We start from the raw sequence: 16,903 nt of genomic DNA, 5'->3' as shown, positions 1-16,903 counted from the left end.
GAACCAATTCTCTTTCAATCCTTCTCATTATCTCAAGGCGAAAGTCGCCCTGGGTTAGGTGCTGATACATCTCTAATGCCTTTCCAACACTTGCTGATCTTCCTTTGCAACTCAGGGCAGGCTTCAGGCTCAGAACACTGGCCAGCAGCAGCAGACAACTAGAATTTGAAACTCTCCTCTCTTTGTTCTGTTTTCATTGCATTCACTATTATGGATATCTTCTATTATGGCCGGTAATGCTAGTTTTCCACTTGCGAGTAGTGAAATATGGTTTCCTCTTAAATAAGTGTAAGTTTAAAAGAAGTGACATAATTCAATAAAAAAAAAATTAAGTGAATAATAGTAGAGGTGGTACACAAACAGGGCAAAAATTATAAAAGTGACACCCTAAGAAATCCCTGGTAAAGGGTACACGGGAGAGGCTAGACTGGAAAAATCTCAACATTTCAAAAAATTCTGCTGTGAATCACTTGACAAAACAGAGGATCATCTGGTGAGCCACAACATCCACAACTATTTCTTCTCCATTTTTAAGTGTGGCAAATTCAGAGCTGTGTCTATCAGGATTGCTGGCGGTTGGACGCGTATTTTGATTTTCTTGGCTGTAACAGGATGTAGTAAGCTTCAGAAACAAATGGTAATAATAGCAACTATCATCATTTATACTCTTCATGATTTACAAAAGGCTTTCCCATACAGATATGTTAACACTTGAAAATTCAAGTTTTAATCCCCCCTCTCATTAAAGTGCCGTATGGCCTGAGGCCAGCTACTTAACCACCTATTCCCCTCCCCCGCAATCTTCCTTCCCTCTGGTTCTGGTTCAGCTCAGCACGGTCGGGTTTTAGGTGAGCCAGTGGCCAGGTGCCCAGACTGCAAATACCTTGCTGCAGACCTGCACGCTAGAATAACCGCAGGACTCCAGCTTTGGGGAGGATTCGGGTATTAAATGGCACGTTATGCTAATAGCAAATGGTATGGGATAATTTGGGTGAATTCATTCTCCCACTGTACCATCTAATGGGATTCAGGCTTATGAAAGGAGCCTCAGGGCCCAGAGATTGCTTGTGCTGTAGTAGCTGCTGGGAGGGAGCACGATGTTCCCAAATCTTATTATCAGAGGAGGGGCTGGAGAGAGCTCAGGAGCTTATGAAAGCTTCATAACTGCCACTCCTAGAGAGGTTCCAGAAGTGAATTATAGCAGCCGAGAAGTCGTAAATCACCAGTTGCGCGCCCGTGGTCCCCTTTGCGCCCGCCAGAGCCACGCAGCAGCCGTGAGTCTGGTGTGGGATGGAGAAAAGCCAGGACTGTGGAACTAACTTCGGGCCAGAGAGAGCAGCTGGGGCACCTTCTGGCCAGGTGGGGTTCATGGTACAGCCGAAAGCAGCGAGAGACAAGAAGCCCCCAAACTGGCTCTGAACTGCTTCACATACACATACACACACACACACACACACACACACACACACACACACACACACACACACACGGCAAAAGGAAGCCGACGTATTGCGTGCCTGCTGTGTTTCCTGAACTGTCCTAGGCATTTTGACCTGTGCCGTCTCAGTTACTCCTTGTGCAAAACTCGTTTGAGAGATCATGAAACTAAAGCTCACAGAGGTTAAGTACCTTTCCCAAGGTCACACAGCTAATAAATGCCTGTGACAGGATTGATTCCAAATCATCTGCTCTTTTCCCCCTTCTGCATTATACTATGTTGTATTTCACAGTACATTTCAAAAACAAACCCATGCAATATGCTCATCACAGACATACATTTACAAAGACATTTTACACATACATTTACAAAGACATTTTACACATCCATACCCTATACCCCATCCATACATACACCACACATATACACACAAAAATGCCCATACTAAATACCGCACTTACCAATATATTAATGCATTCACATAAAGACTAATGTTAACATTTTTCACATACGAATCTATGTAACACAATCCACAATGCATCCACAAACACCCCACGCACACCCTAATCCCTGCATGCGTCCACACTCATCCATCTATTTGCATATACAACAAACGTACACATCACACAAACTCACCTACATCCACAGTGACACACAAAGAAGCAGTAAAATGCATTTGTCCCTCATCCTGTCCATCAAAACCAGCTTTTCAAGGTATGAGTAAGGGATCTTCAGGTTACTAAGAAAGAATGTCTAAATAATCCTAGAATACCTTCTGAATCTTCACAGGAATACCAAATTGCTTTCAGTAGTTTTCATTACTGTGTATAATAGTCTAATTATGTGAAAATTATTAATGCATATATAAATATTTATGAACACTTCCTACTAGCCAGGATATTTGATTAATCAAAGTAGCATATTATTTATTCTTTCATTTACTATGCAATTACTGAGCACCAGTTAAATTTGAGACACCATGGTAGACACGGTGGGGGATTAAAAGAACAAACAAATAAACAACGAATCAAACCACCATGATTCCTGCTCTTAAAACATAGACACAAATAACTCCATTGCAAGGCAGCAGGGCCCATGGCTAGACAGGACCTGGTGAGTGAGTGGATTTGCATGGAAGGAGGGTGTGGAGAGAAGTTGGCTCCGAGGCTTCTAATCCCAGAGAGTGCGGATATACTGGTGTCATCTTGGGAAACTGATCTGGAGGAGCAAGTGTGGGGAGGAAGCTGTGGCATTCAGTTTGGGAGACGGACTTGAGGCACAGGAGGGACATTGAGATGAACATGCCCCGCAGGTGTTTGCAGATGTCAAGAGGGGCTTTAAGGGAAACACTGGGGTGGAGGCATAGATTTATAAATCATAAATTTGTAAATTAAACAATTGCAACTGATGAAATCAGAAAAGGCCAGAGGAAGAACAAGAGAGGTCAAGGAAAAATCCTTGGGGAGCACCATGTCCTGCTTGGCTAGGTGACAGAAGCTTCCATCTCTCTCTCTCTCTCTCTCTCTCTCTCTCTCTCTCTCTCTCTCTCTCTCTCTCACACACACACACACACACACACACACCTCTCTATCCACGCATTTTCTCCACATACCAGCCCCACAAGCATGTGACAGGGTTGCATATAGCTCCCTGCTATCTCCTACATAAAATTTCAGAACTAGGAAATCTCAGCTGCCCAAAGCAACCCAAATGAGTGTTCTTCAGCCCTTGAGCCTCCAATCTTGACTCTTGTTGACATTTGTACACCTTCCAGAGTTTGGCAGCAGGGGGGCCATTGCTCTCAGACATTAGTAATTCACACTGTGCCGTGGATGAGGACCTAAAACCACTTTGTCGAGTGGGAGTGGGGTGTAGAGGTGACAGAAACAGTGTGAAGCCTCCCCAGTACTTTGATTTCAAATCCTGTGGCTTGATACAATGAGCCAGGCTACCACCGATTTACTCTGGGACCTAAATCGGTCCCTTCCACTAGCTGGGCCTCAATTTTCCCAGCTGAGCGTTTTCTACAGTGTGTGTGATAGCAGTCCCATAAATATAAGCATTCATGCTTGTCAAAGGGTCTGAGACCGAGGTAAAGATACCTGAATAAATTTGTGTTCTAGGATGCATTTGACTTGGGCAACTATTTGTTTAATTACTGACTGTGATCCTGAAGAGAAACCTTGAAGAAAAGCCGGATTATTTGATTTTTAAGGTCCTTTCTGGCTATGCTGTTCCTCGGACCTATGAGAGTGCAGGTACCCAAAACACAGGGCTGGGTCACCAGGAAGGTTAACCCTTGCATCTCCTCTCCCAGGGAGACACAGCGGCCAAGTGTGACTACTCAGACTCCCTGAGATGAAGCCCTAAGAGTCAGCGGCTTCTCAGCGACAATCAGATACTCGGCTGCCTGCCGGGTCCCTCGCCTGCTGATATTTGGGCTGGGTAAACAATTCGGCCCAGGTCTTACCTCATTAAAGACCCGTGTTACCTGTTTCTCAGGCTGAGAACGCTCTAGTAGTTCTACAGGGGCTGGACAAGGCTGGGATCTGATCGCAGCGGCGGGAAAGGCCATCATTAACCCTTTGCTTTCCTGTCTCCCTTCTTAGCCTTGCCGCTTCTAAGGAGGCCGAAGCCGCCCGCTCTGCGCCCAAGCCTATGTCACCCTCGGATTTCCTGGATAAGCTGATGGGGAGAACCTCTGGATATGATGCCAGGATCAGGCCCAATTTTAAAGGTGAGAAAACATTCTCTCCACATCCACAGGGGAAGTGCTTTCCCGGATTATACAACAGACGCAAGCAACGCATTACTGTATGCAGGTGGCAAATACGTGGGACGGATCCCATGACTCTTTCCTCCACCTAAGCAGGCATTGTTAATCAATTCAGTCTTCTCTACCACCAAGCCCAGACGAAGCCTCAGAGGGTCCCACTTAACAGTACCTCTGGTTGCCAGGAGTCAGCGAGTGAATTAAAACCTTTTTTCTAACCCGGGTATAATGGGCAAGAGGTTAAACGTGGAACATGGAAAAATGGGTTCAAAGTTTTGGCTGAAACCCAAACGTACTCACTGAGCTTGAATAAGCCTCCCTCTTCCTCTGGGCCTCAGTTTCCTCATCTCGGCAGTAGTGGGCTTGGCTACATCTGCATTTTCAAACATATGCTTCATGGAGCTTTAGGGCTTCTACCAGGTGCCCCAAAGGAGAGAAGCAGAAGACACAATGAGCAGGCCTACCCCTGCTTCTTCCCAAGCGGCTGCACTTTTCTTTATTTTAGATAAGGGGCTTCTAGCTAAAATTCACCTGCTAAAGGTTTCTCAGGGATTAACAAATGATTTTGAAAGTTTCTAGGCTAAATCAGAGTCACAATTTCAAATGCCTACCAGCGTTAGGTAGGTAACTTAAATGAGTGAGGTGAGTCAATAGTAAGGCAATAGGGAGTGGTAGAGACTATGGAGAAATAGAGGTACAGGCTCCTCTAAAGAGGGCAGTCTCTCCTTAGCCCCAGCCTGTAGTTGCCCTACAGGAATGTGGGCCCCATGTTGCCAGGTTATCAATTATTACAAGAAGAGCTAGAAATCAAGATCTACCTAAGACTTCCCTATTCCCAAAACATATGAATTCAAACAAAACATGTTTGTGACCCAGACATGCCCTGAGGGTTGCCAACATATAAACCCTAGTCCAGGTGATCTGAGAAGGTTCTTCTAGCTCTCATAGTCCTAGAGGATCTTTTTTTTTTTTTTCAAGACAGAGTCTCGTTTTGTTGCCCAGGCTAGAGTGAGTGCTGTGGCGTCAGCCTAGCTCACAGCAACCTCAAATTCCTGGGCTCAAGTGATCCTCCTGCCTCAGCCTCCCGAGTAGCTGGGACTATAGGCATGCGCCACCATGCCCGGCTAATTTTTTCTATATATGTTAGTTGGCCAATTAATTTCTTTCTATTTATAGTAGAGACGGGGTCTCGCTCTTGCTCAGGCTGGTTTTGAACTCCTGACCTCGAGCAATCCGCCCGCCTCAGCCTCCCAGAGTGCTAGGATTATAGGCGTGAGCCACCTCGCCCGGCTAGTCCTAGAGGATCTTAATGTCTGTAACGAGAAAAGACCAGGTCCCTCTGTTCACTGACGCCTTAGGAGGCTGTAACCATCCCAAGCCGCTGAGCAGAATCCCGAAGGCGCGTTGCTGAGGACCTCCTTGGTCTCCTGTGTACTCTGACCTTCCTCCCAGCACCCCTGCAAAAATTCCATTCCAAGGACCTGCAGCCAGCCTCCTAATCAATTCTTGATTCTAGATGTCCTTCTTCGCTGTTCCTTTTGGCTCAAGTCCAAGACCAAACAAGGCATGTGACAGCCGGTAACAACTTCCTAATATTTTCTCACTTTGCCCCTGCTGTCAAGTCCCCTTCTCAGAATGCTCCCTCTGCCTGGCTCTGCAGATAGAGGATGGTCTGGGAGATGCGCTGAGGTCCGTGCTTGGCTCCACCTCCCACCCCCATTTCCCTTGCGGCTCCCTTACTCCCCTTTGCACCTTGCGCTGGAGACCGTATCTCCCAGCATCATTAGCTCAACCTTGGTTCCTGGAAGACAGGTAAGTCAAGGCCAAGCACTCTGCCCAGGCCCTTCACCAGGGTCACAATCTCAAAGGCCCAGAGGGGCCAGGCAGCTATGGTACACGAATGAAGCAGGATGAGAAACTAAAACCAGAAGACACAGGGCTTGTCTAGGGGCAGCTACTTCTCAGTTCCTGCCGGTGACTGCCAGGTAGGGATGCAGACCCTAGACAGCAAGGCCCTCTAAGATAAGATTAAGTCTGAGGTTTCACGTGAAATCTTCCCAAAGTGACACCTAAATCGTCTCTTTTAAAAAACACTGTTGGCCAAATTAAACACGTCTAAGGACTGCTTATGGCCCCTGGCCGCCAGGTCCACATCCTCTGCCCCTGGCAGTTTTCGGGAATTCCAGTCCACCACGCCCCCTGGTGGGCACTCTCAGAACTCCATCCTGAAGAGGGGCCGGGGCCTCGCTCTGCTGAGAAAGGACGGACTTGTGCATCTGTTGAATGTGGTGCGTCCAGCGTCCATGTGTGAATTATCCTTTGTGCATACCGCATCACTTGGCACATAGAAAGCTCTCAATAAAGCTTTAACAAATGAATAAATGAATGGACCAGCAAATATTCTGGAGTTTAGAGCAGTTAAGTGACTTTCCTAAATCATGCTATCAAGACCAAGGACTATAACCCAGCAACTCTAACTCAATTATTTGCCCAATGCTAGTGACTTATTTATTTGTTCCTTCAGTTATTTACTTACTTAGCTGACGTTCTTAAGAAATAAAATCTCACCCTGACCACTGAATCAGAGCCCCTTCCCCTTTTCACTCTGAGAACCTTACTCAGAACACTTGGACCTTGAATCTACAGAACTGGATCATCTCTTGGGCCTCTCCCAGCCCTGCACTGGCTCCAGCCCCTTTGACACCCCTGATTCCTAGCGAGGCACAGGAGCTGGGAAGGTTTCTCTACCATCCCTCATGGTAAGGGCTGAAACATTGCCCAGAAGATATCTCCTGCTCCTGAGCCCTTGCACACGTCCACCCAGGCACAAATAAGATCCCAAAAGCCACATGCAAACCGCAGAGCTCAGGAAATGGCCATGCAGATCAGGCCTCCTCGCCCCACCCCACGATAGGAAGAGGCCTGCATTGTGTGCAAACTCCAAGGGTGATTAATCACTCCGCAGCTTCCTGAAGCACCAGAAACTCTCCTGTTCCTGACCCCCCTGAAGACAGGGGTGGCCGCAGACAGCCGGCACACTCTGCAGGGCACAGTGGCGTCATGCGGAAGCAAAGGGCGCTGAAACTGGGCTCCAGTGGTCCGTCTACCTACCTGATACCCGTGCTAAATCGCTTGCCATATCTGGGCCTCCGTTACCATATCTGTAAAATGATCCAGTAAGACCATCATCAGCTCTGATATCCTGTGTCTTTTCTAAGATTTTGTGTATTGCAATGGCTGCTAGGATCTGGGGCACAGCCCAATGCAAACACATACACAAAAGCAAAATTAAACTTTAATATTTAATGAAATATATACATTATCCTGCTGCCAAAGGCAGCCCGATTGTAATTTTCTCGAGAATAATTTAATTTCAGATTTATTTCAGTGAGCCACACCTCCCCATGGGGTCCTTTCGGCTGGCGCCCCCTCACACCCATAAATCAGAACCTCGTTCATAGGAGCGTCACAGCACCAGACATTTGCGGGGCCTGCGTGGGAACCCTGTGCACGTCATTTCAAGGCACAGGCAGTAACTCTTCGGGGCGTCCTAGGGTACAAGGCTACAGGAAAAGAAAAGCCTGCGTCTGCGTCGAAATGAGGGAGAAGGAAACCTGACTGGGCCTTTGTTTAGGTGGGAGGGACAGGGGGACAGATTTCCGCTCAGTATAAGGGAAAAATGTTTTTAGCAGACAGAGCTACCCAACTATGACAAAGGCTGCTCAAGATGAAATGAGTTTCCCGCTGCTGGAGGTGCTCAGGCACTCAGCCTTGAACTTGAACGGGCAGCTGCTCTGTAGCAGTGGTCCCCAAACCTACCTGTGCATGAGAATCGCCCAAATAGCTCCTTAAACAATAGAATCTGGGTTCATCTCCAGAGACCGGGGTTCACTGAATGTGGGGTTAGGCTGAGGAATCTGCAGCTTAACGAGTCTCCCAGGTGATTCGAGTTCAGATAGCCCTGTCTACACATTAGTTTGGAAAGCAATTGCAGAGGCGACCTTTAAGAAACCTTCAAGCCCTGAAATCCTGTAACCCTGAAATTCAAATGGAGCGCTTCTGTAAAGGAATTCCAAGCCACTGAAGCTGAGAGTGATGGCCTAGTTCAAGAACTACTCTCCCTCCAGATCCATGGAGAAATGAAGAGCCAGGAAAGGAAAGTGCCATTCCTAAGGCCAAATAGCCAGTGAGTGCTAGAGTTATGTCTGAAGCCCAGAGGTCCTGACACTGCCTTGGACGAAAAACCTAGATTCTCACCCCAAAACTGAGTCCCCTCCTATATGCCATGATTTCTGAAAAGCAAAATGTCTTAGCTGAGTTTGGGTGAAATGCTTGGGCTACTTTTTCAAGAGGGACGGAATGGAGCGGGTACCAGAGGACACAAGGATTTCCACTTTCTTCTTTCCACGCTCAGAAAACCTTGGTTCAAGTCCTGGCTCCACCGCTTGTTGGTTAAATGTGCCTGGGTGAGTTACAAAAACTCCCTGGGCTCCATCTGTGAAGTACGGACAGTAACTCTGCCCTGCCTACCTCAGTACCTCCTGGGGGCCATCAAGAAAGTAGACCTGCAAAGGTTCACAAATTGCAAATTACAATCTTCACGTGAAGGTTATGACCTTCTATTCATGTCCTATCCACCTTCAAGGTCGTCAGCTATCTGAGGCCTTTCCTGTCCCATTCTCAAGAGCCTCTGTACCTGGACTCCCACTGCTTCTATCAGTCTTGCCCACGGTCTCCCATTCCCTTCTGGCCATTGTATGCTGGCCCTTTTTCAGTTGATGTGGAAGCCCAGTGCTTAAATTAAGGATTCTGCCACTGTTCGTGTGACCTTGAGCATGCCCTTTCCTTCCTCTGAACCTCTTTCCTACAGTGCAGCCATCAAGATGACCAACTTTGGAGTTAGACAAATCTGAACTCAGACCCTGGCTTGACCACTTACTAGCTGTGTACCCAGCGGCGAACAACCTCTCTGAGCCTCTGTTTTCCCATCTGTAAATGGAGATAATAACCAGACCTTCTCATGCAGCTGTTGAGGGGACGGAATGAGATGATGTTAGTGCTGTTCTCAACACTGCAGCAAAGCCCGTAATGCCTAGTAAATGGTAGCTGCTGTAATTAGCGGTATAAAATGAAGACACTGGGCTTCAACTAGACAGCCCAATGAGATACCAAAGCAGTGAATAATCCTCTCCTTCCTTCCTATCTTTTGCAGTAAGATTCAGAAAACTTGCCTGAAAAGTATTTAACAAAGACTTGCGAACCTTCCTTGACGTTCCCTCTGGATTCCTCAGGGGGTGATTCCCATCAACGCCTTTCAGGCAATCATTCTTGGTTCATAAGTTCAAGGCAAGGAACTTGCTGTTCCTTGCGATTCCCAAGATGGCCTCCAAATGCTGTAGCCATAAATACATCTCAGCCACAAATTACAAGGCAGCCGATGGGGTTTGGGGAAAAGATTTCAACCATATGGCAGGATGATGAATCATCCTGTGTTAATGAAAGTACATCTCAGCTCAGCCTCTGGTGTTCTGTACCTGGCACTCACTTGGGGACCAGGAAATCTGGCATAGAAATGTAAAATGGTGGCAGGAATCGCAGGTGCTTGGGAGTGGGGTTGGGGCAAGCAGGGGTGTCCTCCACCAAGGGGTATCTGCCCCTGAAGTCAGGGTTCCAGGAATGGTCCTATCCTGTGAGTTTCTCCATGGCCATGCAGCTAAGCAGAAATCTCTCTTGATTTGGCAGGTCCCCCCGTGAACGTGAGCTGCAACATTTTCATCAACAGCTTTGGTTCCATTGCCGAGACAACCATGGTGAGTAAGTCAAAACACAGGCTGGTATTTCCTGCTGGGGATATCTCTCTTCCTGAAATATTTATCCTCCGCATTGGTCTTTCCCAAAGAGGTGGGGAATCAGGTGTTTTTTCAGATCTCCAGTGGTATGTCATGAGGCTTCGATGTTTTTACTGTCCTATTCGATGTCTGGGGTAAAGACATAACATGTGTAATGGCCAAAGAGCTACCAGACTAGCACATGCCAAACGTCCAAAATTACAAAAAACAAAATCACACACCATGCTAAATTTTTAGATTAAAAGAAAATGGGGTCCAGGCAAGGTGGCTCATGCCTATAATCCTAGCACTCTGGGAGGCCGAGGTGGGAGGAGCGTTTGAGCTCAGGAGTTCGAGACCAGCCTAAGCAAGAGTGAGAACCCATCTCTACTAAAAATAGAAAAAAATCAACTGAACAACTAAAAATATATAGAGAAAAAATTAGCCAGGCATGGTGGTGCATGCCTGTAGTCCCATCTACTCGGGAGGCTGAGGCAGAAGGATTCCTTGAGCCCAGGAGTTTGAGGTTGCTGTGAGCTAGGCTGATGCCACAGCACCCTAACCTGGGCAACAGAGTGAGAGTCTGTCTCAAAAGAAAAAAAGAAAAAGGGAAGAACTGCTCTTAAGTTTAACATTCAACTGTACTAGCTGGGTGCAGTGGCATACTCCTGTAGTCCCAGCTACTTGGGAGGCTGAGGCAGGAGGATCACTTGAGCCGGGGAGTTTGAATCCAGCCTGGGCAACATAGCAAGACCCCATTTCTAAAAATAAAAATAAAACTTTATCTGCAGAATGGCAGAAGGCTGCTGATTATAAAAAGCTGAAATGGGCATATTGGATTTATTTTATAATTTGTTCTAACATCTGAATGTTTTGAAAACTTTCCATAGTAAAAAAGTTTGCCATACTGACCTCATTAATGTATTATGTGTGGTAGGTGCAGGAAAGTGTTTTATCACAGTAAATGCTCTGTAAATTGTTCACTAAACATTTTCCATGATGGTGACGATGACGGAGACTCTGGACACTGAAGCCCCACATCACTGATTTGCTGTGTGACCTTCAGCAATCCCTAGACTTCTCTGAGCCTTGGTTTCTCCCTTCCCTGCCCCTGTGTCATCTGTCCACCTTTCCAGATATTGTTCCTGCTGCACTTTGCTTTCCACAGACACAGTGTAGCAGGGTAACCATGATACAGTCTTCCATGTCCAGACAAAGTTTGAGGCTAAGCTCCGTGATCTTAGGCAAGGCAACCTAAAGCGGCTCCCTCAGCTGTAACGCAGGGATACCAATGGCATCGACCTCGTGGCCTGCTGTGAAGATTAAAAGATAAAGCACAGACAGCGAAACACAGGGCCTCACATAAAGCATGCACGCAACGAACGTCAGCTATTACTAACTGCCACTTATAATTATAAGCACATTTTCACATGCGTCCTCTCATTTGGTTTCTTCGCCAAACACCTGGCCTGACAGCCACTCTGTGACGTAGAGGTGCTGCACACTATGCTCCCCACTGTGCAGCTGAGGGGACTGAAATTTGGGCAGAGCACATCACAGAGCTAGTGAGTGACCCTGTGGGGACTAGGGCCCAGCTCTCATAACCCATAGACAAGCGTCCTGTGCCACACGGCCGCAACTCCGAAGAGCACAAACTCGAGACACTGGGGACCCAGAACCTTCGAAGCACACATAAGCAACAACCAAAGTGCTATCAAAAGTAGAAATCCAACCCAGTACCATGCCAGGCTCCACACACCTTGGGAGAAAAGAGCAAATAACAATAATGGAGATGACCAACAAGAGGAGCCCAGAGGAGATGGCCTCCTGGGGTGGAAATGAACGATCTTCAGACAGGAAAGGAATGATCAGCTATGATGTGCTTCCTCGGGAGTGGTTTGCAGATGACACAGTTTTCTACCTGTTTATTAATGTCACTCCAAAGTAGGGCAGGGGCTGCCATTCTGCAGCTTGCACATTGGATAGTACAGTAAGCCCTCCTTTAACCTCTTCAATAAGTTCTTGGAACCTGCCACTTTAAGCAAAATGACTACAACGTAAGCAATTTTTTTCTCATCAACATTATAACAAAATGATGTCAAACGAAACGATGGTATTCAAGAACCCTGCTGTTCTTTGTTTCACTTAAAGTCTCAGTTACAAGAACCTATTGATGACATGAAGTGAGGACTTACCCTACTGTGATTTTTTTCACTGACTTCTTAATTATCTATGTGTTTAATTTACTTTGCAGACAGTTTAGAGAAAAAAAAAACCCTAAAATCTCAGACCTAGAAAAAGCCTTAAGGAATTGTCCAGGCTAGCCCTCTCTTTTACAGAGAAGAAATCTGATGGCCAGATTGGTAAGGTCACTTAAGCAAGGTCGCACGGCATGAAACACAGGTGTGACAGAAACTCAAGTCCAGTGCTCTCTGCTGCAGTCAAAGTTTCACCTCCCTGCCAGGCGCGGTGGCTCACACCTATAATCCTAGCACTCTGGGAGGCCGAGGCGGGCAGATTGTTTGAGGTCAGGAGTTCGAAACCAGCCTGAGCAAGAGCAAGACCCCGTCTCTACTATAAACAGAAAGAAATTAATTGGCCAACTAATACATATAGAGAAAAAATTAGCCGGTCATGGCGGCACATGCCTGTAAGTCCCAGCTACTCGGGAGGCTGAGGCAGGAGGATCGCTTGAGCCCAGGAGTTTGAGGTTGCTGTGAGCTAGGCTGACTCCACGGCACTCACTCTAGCGTGGGCAACAAAGCGAGACTCTGTCTCAAAAAAAAAAGTTTCCTCTCTCTTCAGCTTCTTTCTCCCCTCAATCCCACCAACCAAACCCTTTGTACCACTTTCCTGTCTAAGCCTCTTTCCTTCTCACTCAAATGTTCTTAGGAGCAAGACTGGACTTGCTAATAACGACAACTTGTTCTCAACACACCAGATGCTACTATGTGCCAGACAGTGTGCAGAGCACTTCTGCATATATCATCTCATTTAGGCCTCACAACAACTCCCATAGGTGGGAAAGGTTATCCTCGGTTTATGGATGAGGAAACTGAGGATCAGAAAGGCTAGGTTATTTTCCTGAGGACACACAGCTAATAAGTGACAGAGGTAAATTTTGAACGTGGTCTCCTGAGCCCAATATAAATATTTAACTACTCCTAGATGTTTGGGATTACCCAGCCCTTGCTTGTCTCCTTTCATCATGGGCAATTGGAGCCGAAAGGGAATTTCACTGAGCAGATATAGAAACCGGAGGCCCGAGAGAGGCTTGCACTTGCCCACGATGCACACACGGCTAATTAGTGGCACCGTCAGCCCAGGCTCCCTGACTTCCAGCCCGGGGCTGTCCCTCTCTAACCACACAAAAAGCTGGTTGGGCCCCGTGGGTCCAAGGTAATGTGGACACAGTCCTGGTGTCAGAAACCTTCCAGGCTGCGTTTGTTCTCCAGAAACAGCAGGAGTGCACTGGGGCTCTATAAACAGCCGGAGTCCCCGGCCTAACTGTCTGCCTCCCAGGGCCTGGCTTTATTCACCAGAGCTAATAGACTGAGAGCAGAGACGGGCAGCCAGCAAAGCAGCAGGGGTCTCTATCCATTCCCGACAAGGGGAGGGCTGAGCCTGCCTGTCCTTCATCTGACCTTTCCAGGGACTCTTTGAGTCTGTGCAGCAAAGGGAAGGTCTCAATCGAAACAGGAATGAGCGAGGGAGAAGAGGAAAGAAGGTCCTGTTCTGGAGCAGCCCTTCTGGCAGTCTGCAGGGGAAAATCCTAGGGCTGGACCCGAAAGGAAACCCATCCAGCTGGTCTGGACATGTGTGCTTATAAGTGTGATAAGTGTGTGCACTGCAGCATGTGTGCGTCCGTGTAGTATGTATGTGCATGGGTACACTGTGGGGCTGTGCAGGTGTGTGTGTAGGCGTGTGTGTATGTGTATGCTGGTTTGAATATATTTAGACGCGTAACCTCAAAGAGAAATATGTATGATCGTGTATAGGTATGGATATAAGGATGTGTGTTTCTGTGCTTATATATGTACATGTGAAAATGTTTAAGTGTGGATGTGCATGTGTCTGTGAGTTTGTGCATATGTAGGATATGTGAAAGTACTTTAAGAGTGAATGTAGGGTGGGCACGGTGGCTCACGCCTATAATCCCAGAATTTTGGGAGGTATAGGTGGGAGGATCATTTGAGGCCAGAGTTCGAGACCAGCCTGGGCAACATAGTGAAACCCCATCTCTACAAAAAAATTTTGCAGTCAAATTTTGTAGTCATGCTGGTATGTATCTGTAGTCCTAGCTACTCGAGAGGCTGAGGTGGGAGGATTGCCTGAGCCCAGGAGTTCAAGGTTGCAGTGAGCTACGATCACACCACTGCACTCCAGCCTGGGTGACAGAGCAAGACCCTTTTTTATTTTAAGTTTAATAAAATTTTTAAAAAGAGTGAATGTACATAAAGTATATTATTCTCATTTATGTATTTGTATGTGGATGTTTATGAACATATAGATATTTAAGTGTGTACCAGCATTTGAGTCAGCATATTTACATGTGTGTATATTCATGTGCGAATGTGTGTATATAAGTACATGGGGATGTGTGAAAGAATATTTAAATGTATATCAGTATGTGAGAATAAGTACGTCTATATATGTGTGCAGGCATGCACGTGAGTGTGCACATACAGGGGTGTGTAAAGCTGGAATTCATGTGACAAAGACACACAGAGAGAGAGTGTGTGTGTTGACATCCTTTGGGCATGAATCCCAGTATTTCCATTTTTACATTTTTAGGACATGTGTTCCAGCCTCTTTGGCCAAGAGTCAGGCTAGCTTGGCACAGAGACAGGCACACGGTGGCCAGGACCCCTGCTGATCGATGACAGTCTATGCAAACATAGTCTACAAGTCTGGCCTTGTTTGCAGACAGTAAGGGACAGGGGGACAGAGCCCTGAACCAGGAGTCAAGAGACCAGGGTTTGAGTTCTAGCTCTGCCCCCATGTAACACTCTGAGGCTCAGTTCCCTCTGGGTGCTTGGTTCTAAGAATGGTGTGTGGGATCACACAGAGTAATAAGTATGCAAGTCTTCCGTGAATGCTACACAAATGTAAAAGATTATTAACTACTAAGCAGCCAAAGACTTCAATACACAAAAATAAGAAAATGCTTTTCTGGTTTTCTATTTGTGTTTGTGTTTTTACAGTTCTTTCTATTCATTTATTCTTTCCACTTCTGTTATTAATTAAGGTACTACATATGCTCAATATGGCCCTAGGGATGGAGTTCTGTTTTAGTCATTTTAGGCTAGGCTTTCCCGCAGTACCAAACAGCCCCCAAACTCTCAGTGTCTTCAAACAACATAGACTCAGTATCACTCATCTAAACTCTGCTGCAGATCCAGGAGCTCTGTGGGGCTACTGTCCTGCAGGTAGTGGCTCAGCACTGCATTTCCCTGTCACATTTGCCATGCAACGGGACAATACACGGAAGGGTGGAACAGTGGCATATTAGTTCAGGCTGCCATAACAAAATAGCACACACTGGGTAGCTTAAACAACAGAAATTCATTTTGTCACAGCTCTGGAGGCTAGAAGTACAAGATCAAAGTACCATCAGAGTTGGTCTCTGGTGAGAGTTGTTTTCCTAGCTTGTAGACAGCTGCCTCACATGGCCTTTTCTCTGTGCACACAGAAAGCGAGAGAGATCTCTGGTGTCTCTTCCTCTCCTGATAAGGACACCAATCCTATTGGATTAGGGCCCCACCCTTATGACCTCACTTAACCTTTATCACCTCCTTGAAGACTCTATCTCGAAATACAGTCACACTGGGGGTTAGGGCTTCACCATATGAATTTGGAAGGGGATACATCCAACCTGCGGTAACTGGCAGGTAAGCACTTTCCGCCCAGGAGTGACATATGCCACTTCTGCTCACATTTCACTGTCCAAAGTCCACATGGCCCTGCCTGAAGAGAAGCATAATCCTCCCAAGTTTCCAGAAGTAAAGAGGAACCAGACATCAGTGAGTAGTGCGTCCTCGCTTTCCAAAGAGTCTACCGGACAAGGAAATCAAAGATAATGCCACAGCATGATGAGGGCTATTACAGACAAACATACAGGATGCTGAGGAACACAGAGAATAATAATAAACAATAGTAATAATAGCTAACACTTAACTGAATACGTTTGTGCCAGGCACTGTGAACGCGCCGCTGTGTGATTTCGAGCGATGTTTCTAAAGCAGCAATCTGCTCACGGTACTCTCGGTGCTAAAACCTTCCAGGAGACAACAGTTTCATGGGATGACTCAAAGGATGAAGGGGCTACAAGAAACTGGTGTGCGTTGAACTGTGCCAAAAGAGGAGAGAAGACAAGTAAGAAAAGAGGACAGCATCCAGCAGCTTTGGCGACGGGGGATGAGCAAAGGGAGGGAACACACAGGAAATTAGGGAATGAGACTTCAGGGGCATGGAGAAAACAAAAGGCAGACGGAGTCACAGCCGGCGTGAAGATAAGTCTTTTGAAAACTTCTTCCACACTGCAGTCCTAGTAAAAAAAAAAAAAAAAAAAAAAAAGAAAACTTCTGCTCTGAAGACAATGTGAGGTGTTGGTGCTGGTGTTTGTCATTTACCGAGCACTTTTCTGAAAGCCAGGAAATTGTGGTTAGCGAATTATGGCAATTATTTTAGGTACAACAATGCTATTGTATAGGCGAGGAAACTGAGGCTCAGAGAGGACCATTCGCCCAAACTTTCTCAGCCAATAAATGGTGCAGCCAGTTATTATGGCCAGACTGCCAGACCCTGGGACTCCATTCTTAGGCCAGGCATGAGGGGACAGGGGTCACGTGGCCACGTGAGGAC

General features: G+C 46.6%; 2 protein-coding genes across 2 annotated transcripts in view; both read left to right on the top strand.

Moving 5' to 3' along the window:
* Positions 1 to 16,903, top strand: part of GLRA1 (glycine receptor alpha 1) — a 108,062-nt gene that overhangs the window by 52,168 nt on the left and 38,991 nt on the right. The window contains exons 7-8 of the mRNA XM_020283736.2: positions 4,048 to 4,175; positions 9,954 to 10,021. Coding sequence (XP_020139325.2) covers positions 4,048 to 4,175; positions 9,954 to 10,021 — 196 coding nt within the window. The remainder of the gene's footprint in view (positions 1 to 4,047; positions 4,176 to 9,953; positions 10,022 to 16,903) is intronic.
* Positions 14,632 to 16,903, top strand: part of ATOX1 (antioxidant 1 copper chaperone) — a 126,119-nt gene continuing 123,847 nt past the window's right edge. Inside the window, exon 1 of the mRNA XM_075996241.1 lies at positions 14,632 to 14,635. The gene's annotated coding sequence lies outside the window, so the exon portion shown is untranslated. The remainder of the gene's footprint in view (positions 14,636 to 16,903) is intronic.

The sequence above is a fragment of the Microcebus murinus genome, chromosome 21, assembly GCF_040939455.1.
Source record: "Microcebus murinus isolate Inina chromosome 21, M.murinus_Inina_mat1.0, whole genome shotgun sequence".
Taxonomy (NCBI): Eukaryota; Metazoa; Chordata; class Mammalia; order Primates; family Cheirogaleidae; genus Microcebus; species Microcebus murinus.
Note: the sequence above shows the minus strand (reverse complement) of the source record. Positions and strands in the feature narration are given on the sequence as shown.